The sequence below is a fragment of the Mesoplodon mirus genome (genome assembly GCF_964341445.2).
Source record: "Mesoplodon mirus genome assembly, chromosome: X".
Classification (NCBI taxonomy): domain Eukaryota; kingdom Metazoa; phylum Chordata; class Mammalia; order Artiodactyla; family Ziphiidae; genus Mesoplodon; species Mesoplodon mirus.
In genome coordinates this window covers 64,630,734-64,649,613 of record NC_138981.1, presented here as the reverse complement: position 1 = coordinate 64,649,613, position 18,880 = coordinate 64,630,734, and the positions used below count along the sequence as shown (strand labels likewise).

The 18,880-nt window shown below is 35.2% G+C and overlaps 1 protein-coding gene across 7 annotated transcripts in view; it reads left to right on the top strand.

Moving 5' to 3' along the window:
- Positions 1-17,909, top strand: part of ATRX (ATRX chromatin remodeler) — a 234,116-nt gene extending 216,207 nt beyond the window's left edge. For all 7 annotated transcript variants that reach the window (XM_082610811.1, XM_082610808.1, XM_082610806.1 and 4 more), the window contains 5 exons: positions 11,180-11,329; positions 12,172-12,297; positions 13,029-13,124; positions 13,639-13,767; positions 14,796-17,909. In XM_082610811.1, the coding sequence (XP_082466937.1) occupies positions 11,180-11,329; positions 12,172-12,297; positions 13,029-13,124; positions 13,639-13,767; positions 14,796-15,074 (780 nt within the window). In that variant the 3' untranslated portion in view covers positions 15,075-17,909. The remainder of the gene's footprint in view (positions 1-11,179; positions 11,330-12,171; positions 12,298-13,028; positions 13,125-13,638; positions 13,768-14,795) is intronic.
- Positions 17,910-18,880: the final 971 nt, after the last annotated feature.

Genomic DNA, 18,880 nt, shown 5'->3' with positions numbered 1-18,880 from the left:
TAACCAGCGCACCACCAGGGAAGTCCTAGTTTAGTTAGCATTTTAAAAAATCTGTAGATAGGTGACTTGGATTCAGACTCCAGCTTAAGAAAACTGTTTTGATTAGCTAAAATAGAGAACTAACTTGGGCTAAAAAGGGTATGGACCCATCTTTTAGACTTTGGTCTGTCCCAGAATTCTGCCACATAGTCTTGTGTTGTCTGTTTCCCTTATCATAAAGACAGTATGTTTAAAAAAAGGTTAATGAACAATTTTTTCCTATTGTAAAATTTTCATACCAGAAGAATATAATGTATACTCATGTACCCATCACCTAGATTTAGTAGTTGTTAATATTGTGCCACATTTGCCTCTATTTTTCTGAAATATTTAAATTATAAGAATATATTTCAATTGTAAATATTTCATTATAAATCTCTAAATTATAGACATTTCTTACATAAGCACAATACCATAAAATTAATAACTTCTTAATTTCCTAACAGCATCTAATACCACAGCCATATTAATATTCAAATTATTCCACTTGTCTCAAAAAGTTTGTTACAGTTTCTTTGTTGAAACCAGATCCACTCAAGGTACACACACTGCATTTGGTTGTTGTGTCTCTCCATATATTTCTTTTAATTTAGTGCAGTCACCTCCCCTCCCTTCATTCTGTATTTGTTTATTTCCTGGTGGTGAATTTGAATTTGTATATCTTATACATTCTCTAAACTGGAAATTCGATCCAAAAGTTTGCTTAGATTTATGGCAGATATCTGTGGCAAGGATGTTTTGTAGATGATGTGTAAAAAGAGATTAATATTCTTTAAAAAACAGGATAAGGCAGGTTATATGGAAAAAGGAGTAATAAATATCAAGTGCTTGTGCTATATTCCTTTTAAACACATTATCTCTTTTAATCCTTACAGTAGTCCTATTAGTTACAGGTGGTATTACCCCTTTGTAGTAAGGGAATTGGTTCTGAGAGATTACCCAATTATTAAGGAGCAAAGTTACAATTCCAAAAAAGGTTTCTCAGAAAACTAGAAATAGAACTACCATATGACCCAGCAATTCTACTTCTGGGTGTATATCTGAAAAAAATGAAAATACTAATTCAAAAAGATAATTGCACCCCAATGTTCATAGCAGCATTACTTACAATAGCCGAGATATGGAAGCAACCTAAGTGTCCTTCAACAGGTGAATGGATAAAGGAGATGTGGTAATATATGCACAATGGAAAACTACTCAGCCATAAAAAAGAATGAAATTTTGCCATTTGCAACAACATGGATGGACTTAGAGGGTATTATGCTTAGTGCAATAAGCCAGAGAAAGAGAAATACTGTATGATGTCACTTACATGTTGAATCTAAAAAATACCACAAACTAGTGAATATAACAAAAAAGAAACAGACTCACAGATATACAGAACCAACTAGTGGTTACCAGTGGGGAGAGGGAAGTGGGGAGGAGCAAGATAAGGGTAGGGGATTAAGAGGTACAAACTACTATGTATAAAATAAAAAAGCTACAAGGATATATTGTATAGCACAGAGAATATAGCCAATATTTTATAATAAGTAAAAGTGGAGTATAACCTTTAAAAATTGTGAATCGCTATGTTGCACACTTGCAACTTATATTGTATATCAGCTATACCTCAGTTAAATATAATAAGATAAAAATTCTTTAAAAGAGAGAAGGGGGAAAAAGTCAAACAAGGCACTTTATCTTTACATAGACAAAAAATTTTACTAATTTTACTGCTCTTTGTGCTTCAGTCTCTGGTAAAATATTGGGTGGGCCAAAAGGTTCATTTGTTTTTTTCCATAAGATGGCTCTAGTAGTGCTTAGTTGTCTTTAACTTCATTTGAAACAATTTTGTTAGATTGTGTAGTGACAGCTGTCATATCAGCTCACATTTAAAGGAAACATCAAAATTGGTGAATTTTTGTGTAGTCATTTTTTTGTTTTTGTTTTGGGTTTTTTGGTTTTAATTTATTTATTTATTTTTAAAGTTTTATTTGTTTTTGGCTGTTTTGACTCTTCACTGCTGCATGCGGGCTTTCTCTAGCTGTGGCAAGTGGGGGCTCCTCTTCATTGCAGTGCATGGGGTTCTCATTGCAGTGGCTTCTCTTGTTGCAGAGCATGGGCTCTAGGCACGCGGGCTTCAGTAGTTGCAGCACACGGACCCTAGAGCACGCAGGCTTCAGTAGTTGTGCTGTGCAGGCTCAGTGTTTGTGGCTCACAGGCTCTAGAGTGCAGGCTTAGTAGTTGTGGCGCATGAGCTTAGTTGCTCCGCGACATGTGGGATCTTCCTGGACCAGGGCTCGAACCCATGTCCCTTGCATTGGCAGGTGGATTCTTAACCACTGCGCCACCAGGGAAGTCCCTGTGTAGCCATTTTAATATTGAAGATGGAAGAAAAAAAGCAATATTTTCAGCATATTATGCTTTATTATTTCAAGAAAGGTAAAAACGCAACTGAAACACAAAAAAGATTTGTGTAGTGTATGGAGAAGGTGCTGTGACTGATGGAACATGTCAGAAGTGGTGTGTGAAATTTCGTGCTGGAGATTTCTCACTGGACGATGCTCCACCGTCGAGTAGACTAGTTGAAGTTGATAGCAATCAAATTGAGACATTAATTGAGAACAATCAATGTTATACCATACGGGAGATAGCTGACATACTCAAAATGTCCAAATCAAGCGTTGAAAATCTTTGCACCAGTTTGGTTATGTTAATTGCTTTGATGTTTGGATTCCACATAAGTGAAAAAAACTTTCTTGACCATATTTTTGTGTGCGATTCTCTACTTAAACATAACGAAAACGTTCCATTTTGAAAACAAATTATGATGAGCAATGAAAAGTAAATACCGTACAATAATGTGGAACGGAAGAGATCATGGGGCAAGCAAAATGAACCACCACCAACCACACCAAAGACCCGTCTTCATCCAGAGAAGGTGATGTTGTGTATATGGTGGAATTGGAAGGTAGTCCTCTATTATGAGCTCCTTCCGGCCAACCAAACGATTCATTCCAACAAGTACTGCTCCCAGTTAGACCAACTGGAAACAGCACTTGATGAAAAGCGTCTGGAATTAGTCAACAGAAAATGCGTAATCTTCTATCAGGATAACACAAAACAGCATGTTTTTTTGATGACAAGGCAAAAACTGTTACAGCTTGGCTGGGAAGTTCTGATTCACCTGCTGTATTCACCAGACATTGCACCTTCGGATTTCCATTTATTTCAGTCTTTGCAAAATTCTCATAATGGAAAAAAAATTCAATTCCCTGGAAGACTGTAAAAGGCACGTGGAACAGTTCTTTGCTAAAAAGAAAGTTTTGAGAAGATGGAATTATGAAGTTGCCTGAAAAATGGCAGAAGGTAATGGAACAAAATGGTGACTATGTTGTTCAATAAAGTTCTTGTTGAAAATGAAAAATATGTCTTATTTTTACTTAAAAACCGAAGGGGGCTTCCCTGGTGGCGCAGTGGTTGAGGGTCCGCCTGCCGATTCAGGGGACACGGGTTCGTGCCCCGGTCTGGGAAGATCCCACATGCCGTGGAGCGGCTGGGCCCGTGAGCCATGGCTGCTGAGCCTGCGTGTCCGGAGCCTGTGCTCCACAACGGGAGAGGCCACAACAGTGAGAGGCCCACGTACCACAAAACAGACAAGCAAACAAAAAAAAAAAATTCCGAAGGAACTTTTTGGTCAACCCAATAAGAGCAACAAATTGATCTTCACATATATAAATTGCTTTGGCTTATCATGCTTTCATTTTAGGTAATGAGAGGTATCCTATGAGCATCAGCTATTTTTTTTTAAATAACGTACATTCTCAGGACAAGTAATAACTTATTGGTCCTTCTATAATTATGATGGCCATATATCTAGAATTTTCTAGGACAATTCTGATATCAGATAATTTGTCCTGTCAAATTTGTTTTATGAATTTTTCAATAGGAAGACTTGGTTAAGGTGTAAAAACTACTCTGTATGGAAATACACTTTTTTAAAGTGAGGGTCTGCTTTAGACCTTTAGAAAAGGTGTTGGAAGTAAGAGTAAGTGGTAAATTAACACCTAGTAGAGTCTTTTCTTGGTCTTAGCTGTCCAAGAGAAGAAAATATTTTGGTGAAGAAAGTGATTAAATGCTGTTAGATGTTACTGGTAGATGGATTGGATCAGGTCTGAGAAGTGACCATTAGATTTAGCAATGCAGAGGTCATTGGTAAACCAGGGACTTTGCTAAATACTTCCTGTGTAATATTTAGTCTCCATAGTAATCCTGTGAAGTAGATACTTATTAGGCCCATTTTGCAGACCAGGAAACTTAGATCCAGAGAGATAACTTGCTCAAGGACATAGGGCTAATAAGTGTTAGAGCTAGGATTTAAACCCAGTAAGACTCTAGATCTGCACTGCTCAGTACAAGAGCCACTAGCTACATGTGGCTATTTACATTTAAATAAATTAAAGTTTTAGTTCATCAGTCACACTAGTCACATTTAAAGTGCTCAGTAGCTACCATATTGGATAGTGCAGACTCAGAACGTTTCCATCATTGCCCAGAGTATTGTTGGAGCAGTACTCTAGAGCCTGTGATTTTAACCACTGTGATTATATATATATATATATATATATATATATATATATATATATATATATATATATATATATATATATATATATATATATATATTCTTTCATTTAAATTCTGCCAGTAAACTTTCCTCTGAAAATCAAAAGGCTGGCACAGGTCTTCTTTTGTTATCAAAACAGTTGATTCCCACAAAATTATACTGATGTTTATATTTCAAGCAGTTTGGTCATACATAAAATTGTTATCAAGAGAAACATGGTAAGCCTGGCTATATGTCCTTTCAGTTTTTTTCCATTTTCATTTAGGGGAGTTCAGAGGACATAACTAATATGTTGAAGTGACAGTGATTCTGAATTAGTATAGGTACTTGAGTGCCACAGTATCTGTGTATTAATATCCTAAAGTGTGTAACTGAGATTGGCTGATTCAAATGTGTCTTGTAACACTTCCAGGAATAGGGACAGTGGAAAATTGAAGCTGTGATTTTTTTAGGGGAGTTAAGTAGGTGAATGTCTCACTTCTGTCTCTTCAATTACTAATGTTTTCATGACTGAGCTTTTTATATCAAATTTATTACTTTGGACCCTTCAAGGAATATAAATTGTGGGAGAGATTTGGTCAATATAAGAATCATTAGATGGCCTTATTTATGTCATTTTTTAAACCATTTTATATTTTAATGTTTTCTTTCTCTTTTTTATCAATCATACTTTTTAAAAAACATCTATTTATTTATTTATTTTATTACTTATTTGGCTGTGCCAGGTTGGGTCTTAGTTGCAGCATGCGGACTCCTAGTTGCAGCATATAGGATCTAGTTCCCTGACCAGGAATCGAACCCAGGCCCCCTGCATTGGGAGCATGGAGTCTTAGCCACTTGACCACCAGGGAAGTCCCTGATGTTTTCTTTCTTTAAATGTAATTTGAACTGCTAAATAACTGCTTTTGCTCTTATTTTCATATATTTTTTAGACCACACCTATGGTTGAGTTAGAGGATGTAACAGTGTTAATAAAGAGATGATGTGAGCTCCAGATTGTATAGCATAAGAATTGAGTTGAATTCAGGCTCTATTTGGAAAACTGCAACCTCTAGAAAGTTACTACAGTCATATAAAATACAGAATGACACTCTTTACCTCTCAGTGAATGGCATTTGTCATGTATAAGAATTGTAATGGATCACTAGTTTTTAAAGGTTAAATGCTAAATATAATATCTAGTTCTTTAAATGTTAAATTGAGTATAAAACATTTTTATCAAAGGAGATTCTGGCTTTTACCCTCCACCAGTGTCAGTTTGGCAGGCCTGCCTTTTCTTTCCTTGGAAGTTTCAAGTTCTGTAGTTGTCACTATCTTACTCATACCTACAATTTGAGAATCTGGATATATTTATAAATGCTCTTTGGCAAGGGTTATGTGCTCTTGACCTAAAAATCTGATATGAGGTGGTATGTGAACTTCATTCAATAGCTCTCTAGTTACTTATCAAATATGTTGCATTTTTTTCTTGTGTAGTTTGGGAAGAAAGAGGCTTTATATTTGAAAATAGAAACTTTTTTGACCAGGAATATTGTTTCTTTATTAAGAATCTACACTTATTTAAGTAATAAAAGGAATTTTTTTCATAGCTTTTTGAGTGGGTCCTGTGGCACTTAAGTATTCTAGTGACATTTTATTTCCAGATATTATGAAACTCAAGTTCAAACTGATGGCAAGCAAAATATTTTGAAACATGACAAACCCTTGCCCCCACCTCTAGGCAAAGTCTTGATTGTTTCTTAAAAATTTTATTTTCAAGGTTGAATTTCAGAATTAATTAAACGGAAATTTTTGTCAGCTTGCCAAATACTTTAAAGTTCTAAATACATTAACTTAAACTTGTAGTTTATCATTAATTTTATTTTATTAATTGAACTAGTCATTTTGAAGCTCAAACTAATTTAGGTTGTTAGCTAGAATATAGACCATGCTTTTCCCAGCTTGTAAGCTTTTTCACTTATTTAAGGAAAAATAAAGTTTAGACAAAGAAAAGTAAAGGTACACATTTGGATGTAATTTAAACCTCATTTTGATGACTGTTGGCCTAGTGATTATAGATTCTGTTCCAGTATTGTTTTCAATAATAGTGTTACTATAGCAACTAATATAAATGCATGCTTCAAGGGGAGAAAACAAAAAACCTCTCCACGATTATATTATATATTGGGATGAAATTTTTCTTTATTAACTTTTATAACTTGCTCTAGACTTTGCAAAACTTTTTCCCAAAGAAATATTCTGAAGATCTTGTTACAAATACTTTTTTGCCCTCTTAATCTCATCAAGTTTCTTGTATTGACAGTATGCTGCAATTAATTTAAATGGGAAAGATGTAGAAACAGTTTGTATCAGAAATCCTGTATCTTCTTTCTGTTATTTGTGTCTTACACAACACTCTGGAAGAAAGAAAGATTTTTGCTTTCATGCTTCTGAAATGTATAAATGAATCTTGTTCCTATAAAAGTCAGTTAACTTTTATGTCATGTCTTTTCTTTGTTAAAATGAAGATAGTGGTAAACATACTCATCTGAGTCCTTGAGTATTGTCGGCATATTATTGTATGAACAAGTGGTTCATATAATAATACATTAAAAAATTTTAAATTAATTAATTTATTTTTGGCTGCATTGGGTCTTTGCTGCTGCGGCGGGCTTTTCTCTAGTTGCGGTAAGCGGAGGCTACTCTTCATTGCAGTGCACGGGTTTCTTTTTGTGGTGGCTTCTCTTGTCGTGGAGCACTGGGCTCTAGGCGCGCGGGCTTCAGTAGTTGTGGCTCGTGGGCTCTAGAGCACAGGCTCAATAGTTGTGGCACACGGGCTTAGTTGCTCTGCAGCATGTGGGATCTTCCCGGACCAGGGCTTGAACCTGTGTCCCCTGCATTGGCAGGCAGATTCTTAACCACTGTGCCACCAGGGAAGTCCCTAAAATTTATCCATTAACCTGTTTCATTGCAGATTTGGTGATTAAAAACTAAAAGTGGCATAAATGTCTTGATAAACTCTGAAGAGAATAATTAAATAGATGATAAAGTGTATCTATATAATGTACACACCTTGCAACCATTAAAAACAATGAAAGTTTGTATTTAATGTAAAATAATGTTCATGGAAAGATATTAAGGCAGAAAGGTAGGTTTTAAATATAGTACAATCCCATTTTTATGTGGAAATGTGTGCACACACGTGTGTTAAGTGTAAATGTGTGGAGGGATATACAACAAATGTTACCAGTAGTTGTCTCTAGTTTTTATAATAGATATTAACATCATTTCCATTAAAATTTTTAAAAATTCTTTGAAAAGAAGGAAGTGCTGTAGCCAGTAGAAGCAATATGATTGATTTTTTGGCTTGATGTTAGCAGGGAGGTAATGTTTTAGGAAAAGGGTCCAAAATTTTTTAATGATAAAAAACTAAGTCACATGCACTTTTCCTCTGACTTGTTGACATTTTAGTTGACTGTGGGTCAGAATGAAAGTTATTGCACGAGCAGAAGCTGAACCTCTATCATAATCTGACCTTAAAATTAGGCAATCATGTTTGACTTGATAGCATAGATCTTAAATCTGGAATTGGTGGGGAGATCAGTTTTTATATTTTCTTTTATTAAAAAATTAACACGCACTTGTTTTTAAAAACTTCAGAAAGAACAAAAGTGTTAAAAAGAGAAAAGATAGACCTACTTAAGTTTTTCCTGCCCCTGGAATCCTTTAGGGAATTTTCTTTTTTTAAGAGAATAGATCTGGGAAATGGAGGGCACTATACCTCAAGAAAACAGTCATTCTTTACAGTGTGATAGAATGATCACTGGATAGGAGTCAGGAAATTTATCTTCTAGTCCCAGCTAGTCCTTAGCTCTGTGATTGGAAAAAGGTTACTTTGCCTCTCTGGACATCAGTTTCTACCAATTTCAAGATGATAAGTTTGGACTTTGAAATTACAGGATGCTAAGGACTAACTTGATAAAGCTCCCTGAAATCACAGACACTTTTTTTTTTTTTTTTTTTTTTTTTTTTTGCGGTACGTGGGCCTCTCACTGTTGTGGCTTCTCCTGTTGCGGAGCACAGGCTCCAGATGCGCAGGCTCAGCAGCCATGACTCACGGGCCCAGCCGCTCCACAGCATGTGGGATCCTCCCGGACCGGGGCATGAACCCGTGTCCCCTGCATCGGCAGGCGGACTCTCAACCACTGCCCCACTGGGGAAGCCCCTGGTGGGCTTTTTAAAAGAGTGTATATGGGTGTGTTTGTGTGTATGTGTGTGCATGTATGCAGATTGCATGCATGCATTTTTGGAAAGGCTTTTTCTCTAACCATAAAAAGTAGTTAATGTATGGATTGTGGTATTTATAATTGAGAAATAAACGTTACACTTGATTGACGTAATGTTTATTTCCAAAGAATTGGGTATTTCATTTATTCCTGCTATTCTTATCTCATCCTGTTACATATGTGATGGTAGAATATTTCATCCATGTTTAACTTATAGTCATAACTAGATTAAGTTATTATCCAGTATTACGGAGAAACCACACAGCTGAAAAATAAATTCAGTTCCTAGCACACAGTTCTCCTGGTCTTTCCCTTAGGTTGCTGTCTTAGAGAAATGAAGTGATTTTTGACTATGGTTAAGAACATCACCTATTGTCAGACAGAAGTAAAATTAGGGACTATCTATAGAACATTTCTACCTTGTAATTTATTTGGTATTTTGTAGAACAGCTGACTTTCCTAATTGTACTTGGCATGGTCACTTGCTAAAAATATTAGTCAGTGTTATCTGGTTTTATTACATACCTGTCTCCTGAGTCATGCTCGGGGGGTAAGCATGGGAGACACACATCTAAGGAAGCATTATCTTTTAACAGAATTTAATTCAGACTGCCCTATCTCCCTGCCTGCCTGGTCAGTAACTCTGAACTTTGGAGATATATCTAGTGATGATAAACCTGTTCTATATGTCATAGGCCAGAGAAGTCAGCTTTGATGGCAGACTTCTACACTGGTGCAGGAGAGAAATGTTTACTTAACACTTTAAAAGAAATAAACTTATTAACATATATGTGTTCCACCAGTAGACTTTCTTGAGCCCTCTTGCTTGTATGGTCTTTTAATGTTTTCAACGAAAGAAATAGCACATGCCTTCAAAATGAATTATAAAATCTCAATTACAGCTGTATCAAGAAAATCAGTTACTTTTCTTTCGTGAAATTATGAAGTGATTATTTATTGAGGTAGCAAGATAAAATTGTTTGTTAACGTGATACCAAATATCAGAATGTTTGGAATTGGTGTCAGCATTTGCTGTTGTACAGAAAAAAACTTAGGGCCTCATGAGCTGAATTTTTCATCTTGAGTTATTTAACAAACATTTGAGCCCCTACCCTGTATTGGACGCTATACTCTAGGTATGGTTGAAGATGTAAAGACAAAATTCTTTTCAAGTGTGGGCTTTGTCTATGCTAAACTTATGGAGGCATTAAGCATTATTAGATGCAGATTAAGTTTAAATTTAATGTGCTATGTACCTCGCTGTACCTTCCTTTGGCCAGTCAAATATTATTTACGTTCTTTCATTAAGTTCACACTCAATTTAGAAAGTGTGTTCTAAGGAAACTTGCTGTTAGAAGCTACGGAAAATCCTTTTGTAAAGTGAATTAATTTGCTTTTTATATATCCAGGTTTTCATCTTTTATTTCTTAATAAACAACTTGTGAATATTTTAATTTTTTATTAGCAAGTAACATACCCATGGTTCACTTTAACCCTCTGGCCCGCAAATCTCCATTTGTGTGTGTCTCTCTCATAATCATAATCACACAGAGCAGGAGTTTGGTGTTCTTACCGAGTATATAAATGATCCCAACTTTTAAGCTTTTAGTTTTTTTTAACCTTAAAAGACTGGCTTAAAACATTATGACTTTAAAAAAGACACTATGATAATAAATTGATAAACAGTGTATATCAGTTTAAATTTCAACCATGGGTCCTTACAGTGTAATTTTATTTGACCTTCTTACAATTGAAATATAAGGATTGTATGTTCCAGTTAAACTGTTCTGTAGCTGTTTTGATTAATTTAGATTTGGTTTTTGTTAGTATAGTGGTAGCTAAAGTGATTATGAAAATAAAGGTGCTAAACATGTATGAACAGGAGTAGCCATGATTTTTAGCAGTCATTCATTCAGTGTAATCTCTGAGTTAAGCAGACTTCTGTTAGCATTTTTTATCAACTCAGAACAAAGCACAAAACAAAATGCATATGAAAAAATTAGAACAAAGTTGGAGGAAAAAACTTTGAAAGCTGAAAAGTAGTCATTAAAAAATTGAGCCCCTAAAACATGCTATATAAACATAACATTCTTATGTAAGAGGCTGGTGTTGCATGTATTGTGAATGTTTTCTAGGTAATTTATCATATATATCAGAAATATGTATAGCAGGCAGTTTCTAGCTTCTAGTCTAACAGTAGACCAAAGAACTATGGAGATATGATCCAGAGGGAGAAAATAATTATTATTTCAACCCCTCTAAACAGGACACCATACTTGCAGAACTTCTTCAAATACATAAAGAACACATTGTAGGATATCATGAACATGATTCTCTTTTGGACCACAAAGAAGAAGAAGAGTTGACTGAAGAAGAAAGAAAAGCAGCTTGGGCTGAGTATGAAGCAGAGAAGAAGGTAGTTCATTTGAAATGCTTTTTTTTTTATGTTAGTCATTTTAAAGAACAATGGGGGAAGAAAAGCGTCACATTTGGAACAGGTAGTAATGTAGTGAATCTTCAGGAACAGAGTCTCCAAGTATGAGACTCTGTTTATGGGCTTTTCGGTACCTTTGGTGATAGAGTGGGAGGAGAGGAGAGAAGAAAATATTTTCCCCTTAAAGAGTAGTAACCTCATTTCTGATTAGCACTTGCTAAATTGAGAGATTAGTGGGAAGCTATATATTTAGCATCACTTAACTTCCATCAACACCCTCACAGTAGTAACAGACATATAGGAGCTTAGAGTTTGGAGGTAGGAGTAAATGTTGCTTTAGCATGTGTACCATGAAATCTAAGTTTTGACTGATTATCAGAACACAAAAATACTCCATTATTAGACATTAGTGTCAATCTCCAGCAGCAACTTTATTTAAAATAGTTCCACATCTGTTTTAAACACCACCCCAAGTTGAGCAAAAATATGCCTGAGCATATGGGAAACCTTATCCTAATGCCTGAATCCTTTTTAAACTCATTGTACCAAACTTCTTTAACGTTGTGACTTTAGTAGTCTCATCAGAATTCTCTGAGTTGCCCCGTTCTGTGGGAATTATCAGAAAAAGAGTACACCTTTAGGGGTTAAAGCTTTCTATGTAAGAAGATCTTGGTTTCGGGTGAAAAGGGTGTTTTGTTTGTGTGTGAAAGAGTGTTAATAATTTCCTAGATCTGAGAATGTGGATTTTTTTCTAAACCAGTAGGTGATGTAGAATTTCAAGTTTTAAATCACAATGTGGAAAGTGCATAATTTTTTGTTTTTAGGGACTGACCATGCGTTTCAACATACCAACTGGGACCAATTTACCCCCTGTCAGTTTCAATTCTCAAACTCCTTATATTCCTTTCAATTTGGGAGCCCTGTCAGCAATGAGTAATCAACAGCTGGAGGTAAGTTGTGAAGTACAAAAGTAGTTTAACTTGAATTAAAGGCAATTTCAAGTGCCCTGTTGTTGAAGGTTCCCTATGCTGAATATCACATTCTCCAAAAGATTACCTCTGAATAGACCAAGAAATTTTTCTTTCACTTGTTGACCTTTTTGAACTAGCATAGTATAATAAAATGTGGTTTGTTCAGAGCACAAGGGAATCAGGCCTTGAATTAATGTAGTTTGAATAATTTTAATTAAGGAACAATAGGGCAGCTGACTGGCTAGGGAAATAGCACTTTCTTCAGTTATAAAATACTTTGAATAAATGGGATAAATACACACATTGATTTATATTCTAATGCAGTGTAGATGCAACATTAAGTATACGATAATGCACAGTATTATGAAATAAGTAATTTAAAACTAGAATCAGTTATAATTTAAATAAGAAGGACTAGGTTTTAATATACCAATAATTTAATCTGTGGTTTTCTTTTTAAAATGTGCTTATGGAGTCATTTAAATTATTAAAATATTGGTGCAATAGAACCCAAACTTTTATCTTCCTAACAAGACCCTCACTGATGAGTTTTACTCCATTTTATTGATGCTGAATTTTGCTGTTCTTTTCAATTATTTAAAGAGTTTTAAGACCAAGTGCTATAAATTGGCAAGAGAAAGGATCCCTATACTTTTAAACTATGCTGTCTTTTATATGCCCTTATAAAGTTATTTCTTGGATTCTTCTAGGACCTCATTAATCAAGGAAGAGAAAAAGTTGTGGAAGCAACAAACAGTGTGACAGCAGTGAGGATTCAGCCTCTTGAAGATATAATTTCAACTGTAGTAAGTTAATTGGCAATTGTTTGTTCCAACTTGCAGTTTGTGTTCTTCCCCCCCCATTTGTTTTAATTTTTAATTGTTGTTTGATTCACTACTTCCGTGGGGAAAAGAGCGTAATCCTTATAACTTGATTTGCAACAGTAAAATACCAATAAACTGGATAATAGTGCCAAGCTATATATAATTCAGTTTTACCTGGATGTTGGCACAAAAGAGAAATGTAAAATCTAAGAATTGGGAAATCAGTTAATCATAGAAATGTGTGCATTGCTTACATAAATGTACTTTAATTACCAGTTGCATGAATTAAATCCAAATAGTTTGATTCCAGACATACGTAACCCTTGTACAACAGTGGACAACTTAGTACCCTGCTTTTACATCATTGTCTTCTTTAGAAAAGAGTAAAGGAAAAGGAAAAAAAAAAACTTTAAAAATCCTCAATATCTTTAAGTACCTTAATTATTTTTTTCTCAATTCTACTGCAATAAGGAGTAAATAGAAACTTTTCTTTTAGTGGAAGGAAAACATGAATCTCTCAGAGGCCCAGGTACAGGCGTTAGCATTAAGTAGACAAGCCAGCCAGGAGCTTGATGTTAAACGAAGAGAAGCAATCTACAATGACGTATTGACAAAACAACAGATGGTAAGAATTTGGACTATCTCTAGGTTATGTTTAATTTTCTTGAATTTATAAAAATCGGTTTGTGTGACATCTGTGTCAATAACCATTCCCTCATATGGATGGATGGATGGTCATTGGTTATCCCCAGAGAAACTTTATCCAAAAACCTAGTAATGTCAAATAAAGGTAATGTCTTTTGTTGCAAAGGAGCAACAACTTCCCAAATGGGTCTCCTTGAAGTTTACATAGACTCTCTTCCATATAATTTTATTTTTGTATATTCTGGACATCTAAAAAGGAATTTTTGCCAGACTTTTTACCACATTTACTATTTTTAAACAACTTCCACAAATATGTATACTTTTTAATGTATTTAATTTGAGATAAAAAGTCGAGCTATAAATGATACATGACACAGGTTCCTACTAAATTATGTAATTCTTTAAAAGACTAGCATATTCCAGGATCCTTGATTATCTTTCCTAGCATGGTCTTTGCCAGCATCTGCCTTGCACTGGGAAATTTCAACTCTTGACACCAGGGAATCAATTTCTGTGGCATGAATTTTACTTAGAAAACACTGTAGAATTATGTGGTTTTAAATTATCTTAGGAAATTTGAGCCATTCCAAGTAGGAATTATTCCCACTGCAAGTGCCTTTTCCCTTGGGTGTTTGTCACTAAAAATGTTTGTCTGTCATCAGGTGAAATATTCAAAAGAATGACAAAGAAAGGAGACTTGACAAAAAAGTGCTGTAACTAATACTTGAGACTAATCACAGTGCAGGATGGGTTACTATGGCAACTAACCTAAATGCTGCTTGCACTACAATAGTCAAGTCATTAAGAGAATTTAGCCCTAAATGGTGTTACTAACCGGTTTCTACAGTAATGGTCCTGTGAATGCCATCAAATTAGTAATGGTGATAACAATAATGTGTTTTCCTTTTGGTATGGTACCCCCTTAACAAATTGATTTTAACTCAAAACTTGATACTGCCTCTTTGAGACAGGTCATGCACTTGTAACAGCTCTCTTTTCTCTCTTTAGTTAATCAGCTGTGTTCAGCGAATACTTATGAACCGAAGGCTCCAGCAGCAGTACAATCAGCAGCAACAGCAGCAAATGACTTATCAGCAAGCAACACTGGGTCACCTCATGATGCCAAAGCCTCCAAATTTAATCATGAATCCTTCTAACTACCAGCAGATTGATATGAGAGGAATGTATCAGTCAGTGGCTGGTGGTATGCAGCCACCACCATTACAGCGTGCACCGCCCCCAATGAGAAGCAAAAATCCGGGACCTTCCCAAGGGAAATCAATGTGATTTTGCACTAAAAGTTTAAAAGATTGCTAAAATCATAGAAAGATCTTTTATTTTTTTAGGAATCAATGAATGAACAGAACTCAACTGTATAAATAGTTTGTTTCCCTGAAATGGCAATCTTCCATATTAGTTTAAAATTTTTTTTAATAGGGCATACCATTTCTTCCTGACATTTGTCAGTGATGTTGCCTAGAATCTTCTTACACACACTGAGTACAGAAGATCTTTCAAATTGTTTTCAGTGAAAACAAGTCCTTCCATAACAGTAACAACTCCACAGATTTCCTCTCTAAATTTTTATGCCTGCTTTTAGCGACCATAAAATTGTCATAAATTAGTGAATTTATGAAAGAATACAGATTTATATATTCATTCTTTACATATAAAAACACACAGCTGAGTTCTTAGAGTTGATTCCTCAAGTTATGTAATACTTTTGTATTAATCCATTTCTTGATTAAATGATTGAAATGGTTTTAATGTTCTTTTGACTGAAGTCTGAAACTGGGCTCCTACTTTATCATATCTGTGACTGAAAATTAGAAACTAAGGGTTATCTTTGACACAGAATTGTGTGCAATATTCTTAAATACTACTGCTCTAAAACTTGGAGGAGTCTTGCAGTTATCTTAGCATTGTATAAACAGCCTTAAGTACAGCTTAAGAAGAGAATTCCTTTTTCTTCTGTAGTCTTTCTGCCATTTTTTATTTTCAGTTATATGTGCTGAAATAATTACTGGTAAAATTTCAGGGTTGTGGATTATCTTCCACACAAGAAGTTTCTCTCTCCTGGCACTAATATAAAGCACATCTCTTAACTGCTTGGTGTCAGTGCTAGTGCTTCATCCTGTTGCTGGCAGTGGGATGTGGACTAACAAAATCAAGTTCTAGCATTTTAGGAGGTTAAGGATGGTGTTGTGGTTGTTAGCTTCACACCCTGTTTTATAAACAACATCAAAATGGCAGAACCATTGCTGACTTTAAGTTCACATGAGGAATGTGCTTTAAAACAATTCCCAGTACTGTCAGTATTGTGAAATAATTCCTCCTAAAGATAAGGTTCACTGGCTTCTATGCTCTTCTTTTCTCTCATCAGTATGTTCTCTTTTCCCAACCACATTTTCTTATGTACATTTTTTTTTTTTGGTGGTACGCGGGCCTCTCACTGTTGTGGCCTCTCCCGTTGTGGAGCACAGGCTCCGGACACGCAGGCTCAGTGGCCATGGCTTACGGGCCCAGCCGCCCTGCGGCATGTGGGATCCTCCCGGACTGGGGCACTAACCTGTGTCCCCTGCATCGGCAGGCGGACTCCCAACCACTGCACCACCAGGGAAGCCCTCTTACGTAAATTTTGTTTCAAAGCTCGGTTTGTTTTTTTTTTTAGTTTAGATCTGTGAGGCAATTTTCTGATCAAAATTAATTCATCTCTAATGCCCTTTTATGAGGTTTTACTAGAAAGTCATTACATTGTCGTTTTTCTTAATCCAGGCTTGTAGAAATGACTTATAAGCTTATTCATGTACAATTTGGTTGCTTGAGTTTCTTAAAGAAAAAGATTGTTACAGACTATGAGAGTCCACTCAACATGACGAAACTATTTTTGAGATGGTGACGTAACATGTAGTGGAAATAGCCAGTGAATTCCAAAAAAGAGAAAGCTGGGTGGAGGATTAGCTCTAGGTATCACTGGATTAGAATGAGGAATGAGTTTAACATTAGCTAAAACTGTTTTGAATTGTTAGGATGATTAAGAGATTTCCACTTTGATCATAAAAACTAGTCGTAAACATCCAAGAGTACTAAGTTTGTCATATAGAATTTTGAGGTTTGGTGGATCCACCCTCCACCTTCCCGTGGTGAGTTATCACTAACAAATTCCATGTATTTGGATATTATGCCAGCCATATAATCAAATTCATTCAATTGGTGTGTGGGGGAGGGTGTTTTTACTTCAGAAGAAATGAAAGAGACAGGATTTATGAGATAAATCTTTGAAGACAGTATACTTTGGCCAACTGTTATCAGTTGGTATTCCTACAAGTCCAGAATACTTTAAACCTGATTTACTAGACCTGTGAACTTTCATCATGGTCTGATTGCTTGCTCAAAGACATAGGTGTCAAAATTTTAGGCAACCTTCTAAACCTTTTCCCCCATGAATGAAACTATAAATTAAAGGATAATACATAGAAGAATGAATTGGAAACAAGAGAGTTTGAGATAAAACTTGGACCACTTTGCATACTCTTCTTCACTTGACATTTTAGCTACATATATGTACTTTGAGTATAACATCAAGCTTTAACAAATATTTAAAGACAAAATCACATCAATAAGATACTAAAAGGCTCATTTTTATATTTGTTTTAGATGTTTTAAATAGTTGCAATGGCTTAAAAAATGACGATTTAAAATGTTGCTTGTAATACAGTTTTGCCTGCTAAATTCTCCACATTTTGTAACCTGTTTTATTTCTTTGGGTGTAAAGCGTTTTTGCTTAGTATTGTGATATTGTATATGTTTTGTCCCAGTTGTATAGTAATGTTTCAGTCCATCATCCAGCTTTGGCTGCTGAAATCATACAGCTGTGAAGACTTGCCTTTGTTTCTGTTAGACTGCTTTTCAGTTCCGTATTGAGTATCTTAAGTACTGTAGAAAAGATGTTACTTCTTCCTTTAAGGCTGTTTTGTAATATATATAAGGACTGGAATTGTGTTTTTAAAGAAAAGCATTCAAGTATGACAATAATACTATCTGTGTTTTCACCATTCAAAGTGCTGTTTAGTAGTTGAAACTTAAACTATTTAATGTCATTTAATAAAGTGACCAAAATGTGTTGTGCTCTTTATTGCATTTTCACAGCTTTGAAAATCTGTGCACATATTGTTTCATAGAAAATGTATAGCTTTTTATGTGCTATTTAATGGTGGTTCTTTTGCACATTTAGTTATTTAATATTGGGAGGTTAAGAAGTTTGGTTTTTAAATCTGTTATATGCTAAATTCTGTAAAAGGAGATCTCAAACCTCAAAAATAATTTACATCCCAGGAAGTCTATGTGTGTTTGTGTTAGTTTTGGTTGTCTGTGTGTAATCCAGTACCATTTGCTGCTTCCCAACTGCTGCGTCACTCATTTAAGTCAAGCAGAGCTACAACTCCACACTTGATACAAAAGCTGCTTACTATCCCGGAGCAATAGCGGGTTGATGGAAACCTTGTTACCTGACCTCCAAAGAAGGTGAATATTTTGTAGTCTTCCCTTAGCTATGCCCATTCTCCCTCTAGTATCATAAAATCAGATACATATTTCTGTACCCTAAACAAAACTTTAAAGACAATTAATTACATACCCCAGTAAAAATTGTTTCCTTTGAGGGTGGCATGTTGTGAGATATTTTAACAGTAAAATAGGTCATCCTTTTACATGCTTATTTCACTAAAAATTATGTTCAGGTTATTCCCCACCTTAGTTCACCAGACTTAATCTCAAGTGACTTTTGGCTATCTCCAAATCAAATCTACCCTTAGAGATGAAATTCTTCCACCGTTGATTTTTTTCTTCAAAAGTATGTAATCTTTGCCAATCTCAAAGGAGTGACCAAGTTTCAGAAATGCTTTTTGTCTGTGCAACATTTTATATATGCTGTTATATGGAAGTGAATAAAAATTTAAAATCCAAAATATATACTGTTTCTAAGCTCAATATCTGCCAGGTAACCAAACTGCCCACATCACTCATGTTGGATCTAATAAGAGAATGGCCCTTGTGGCCCCTAGTTTTACTCCCCAGAGTATGTACTACCATAA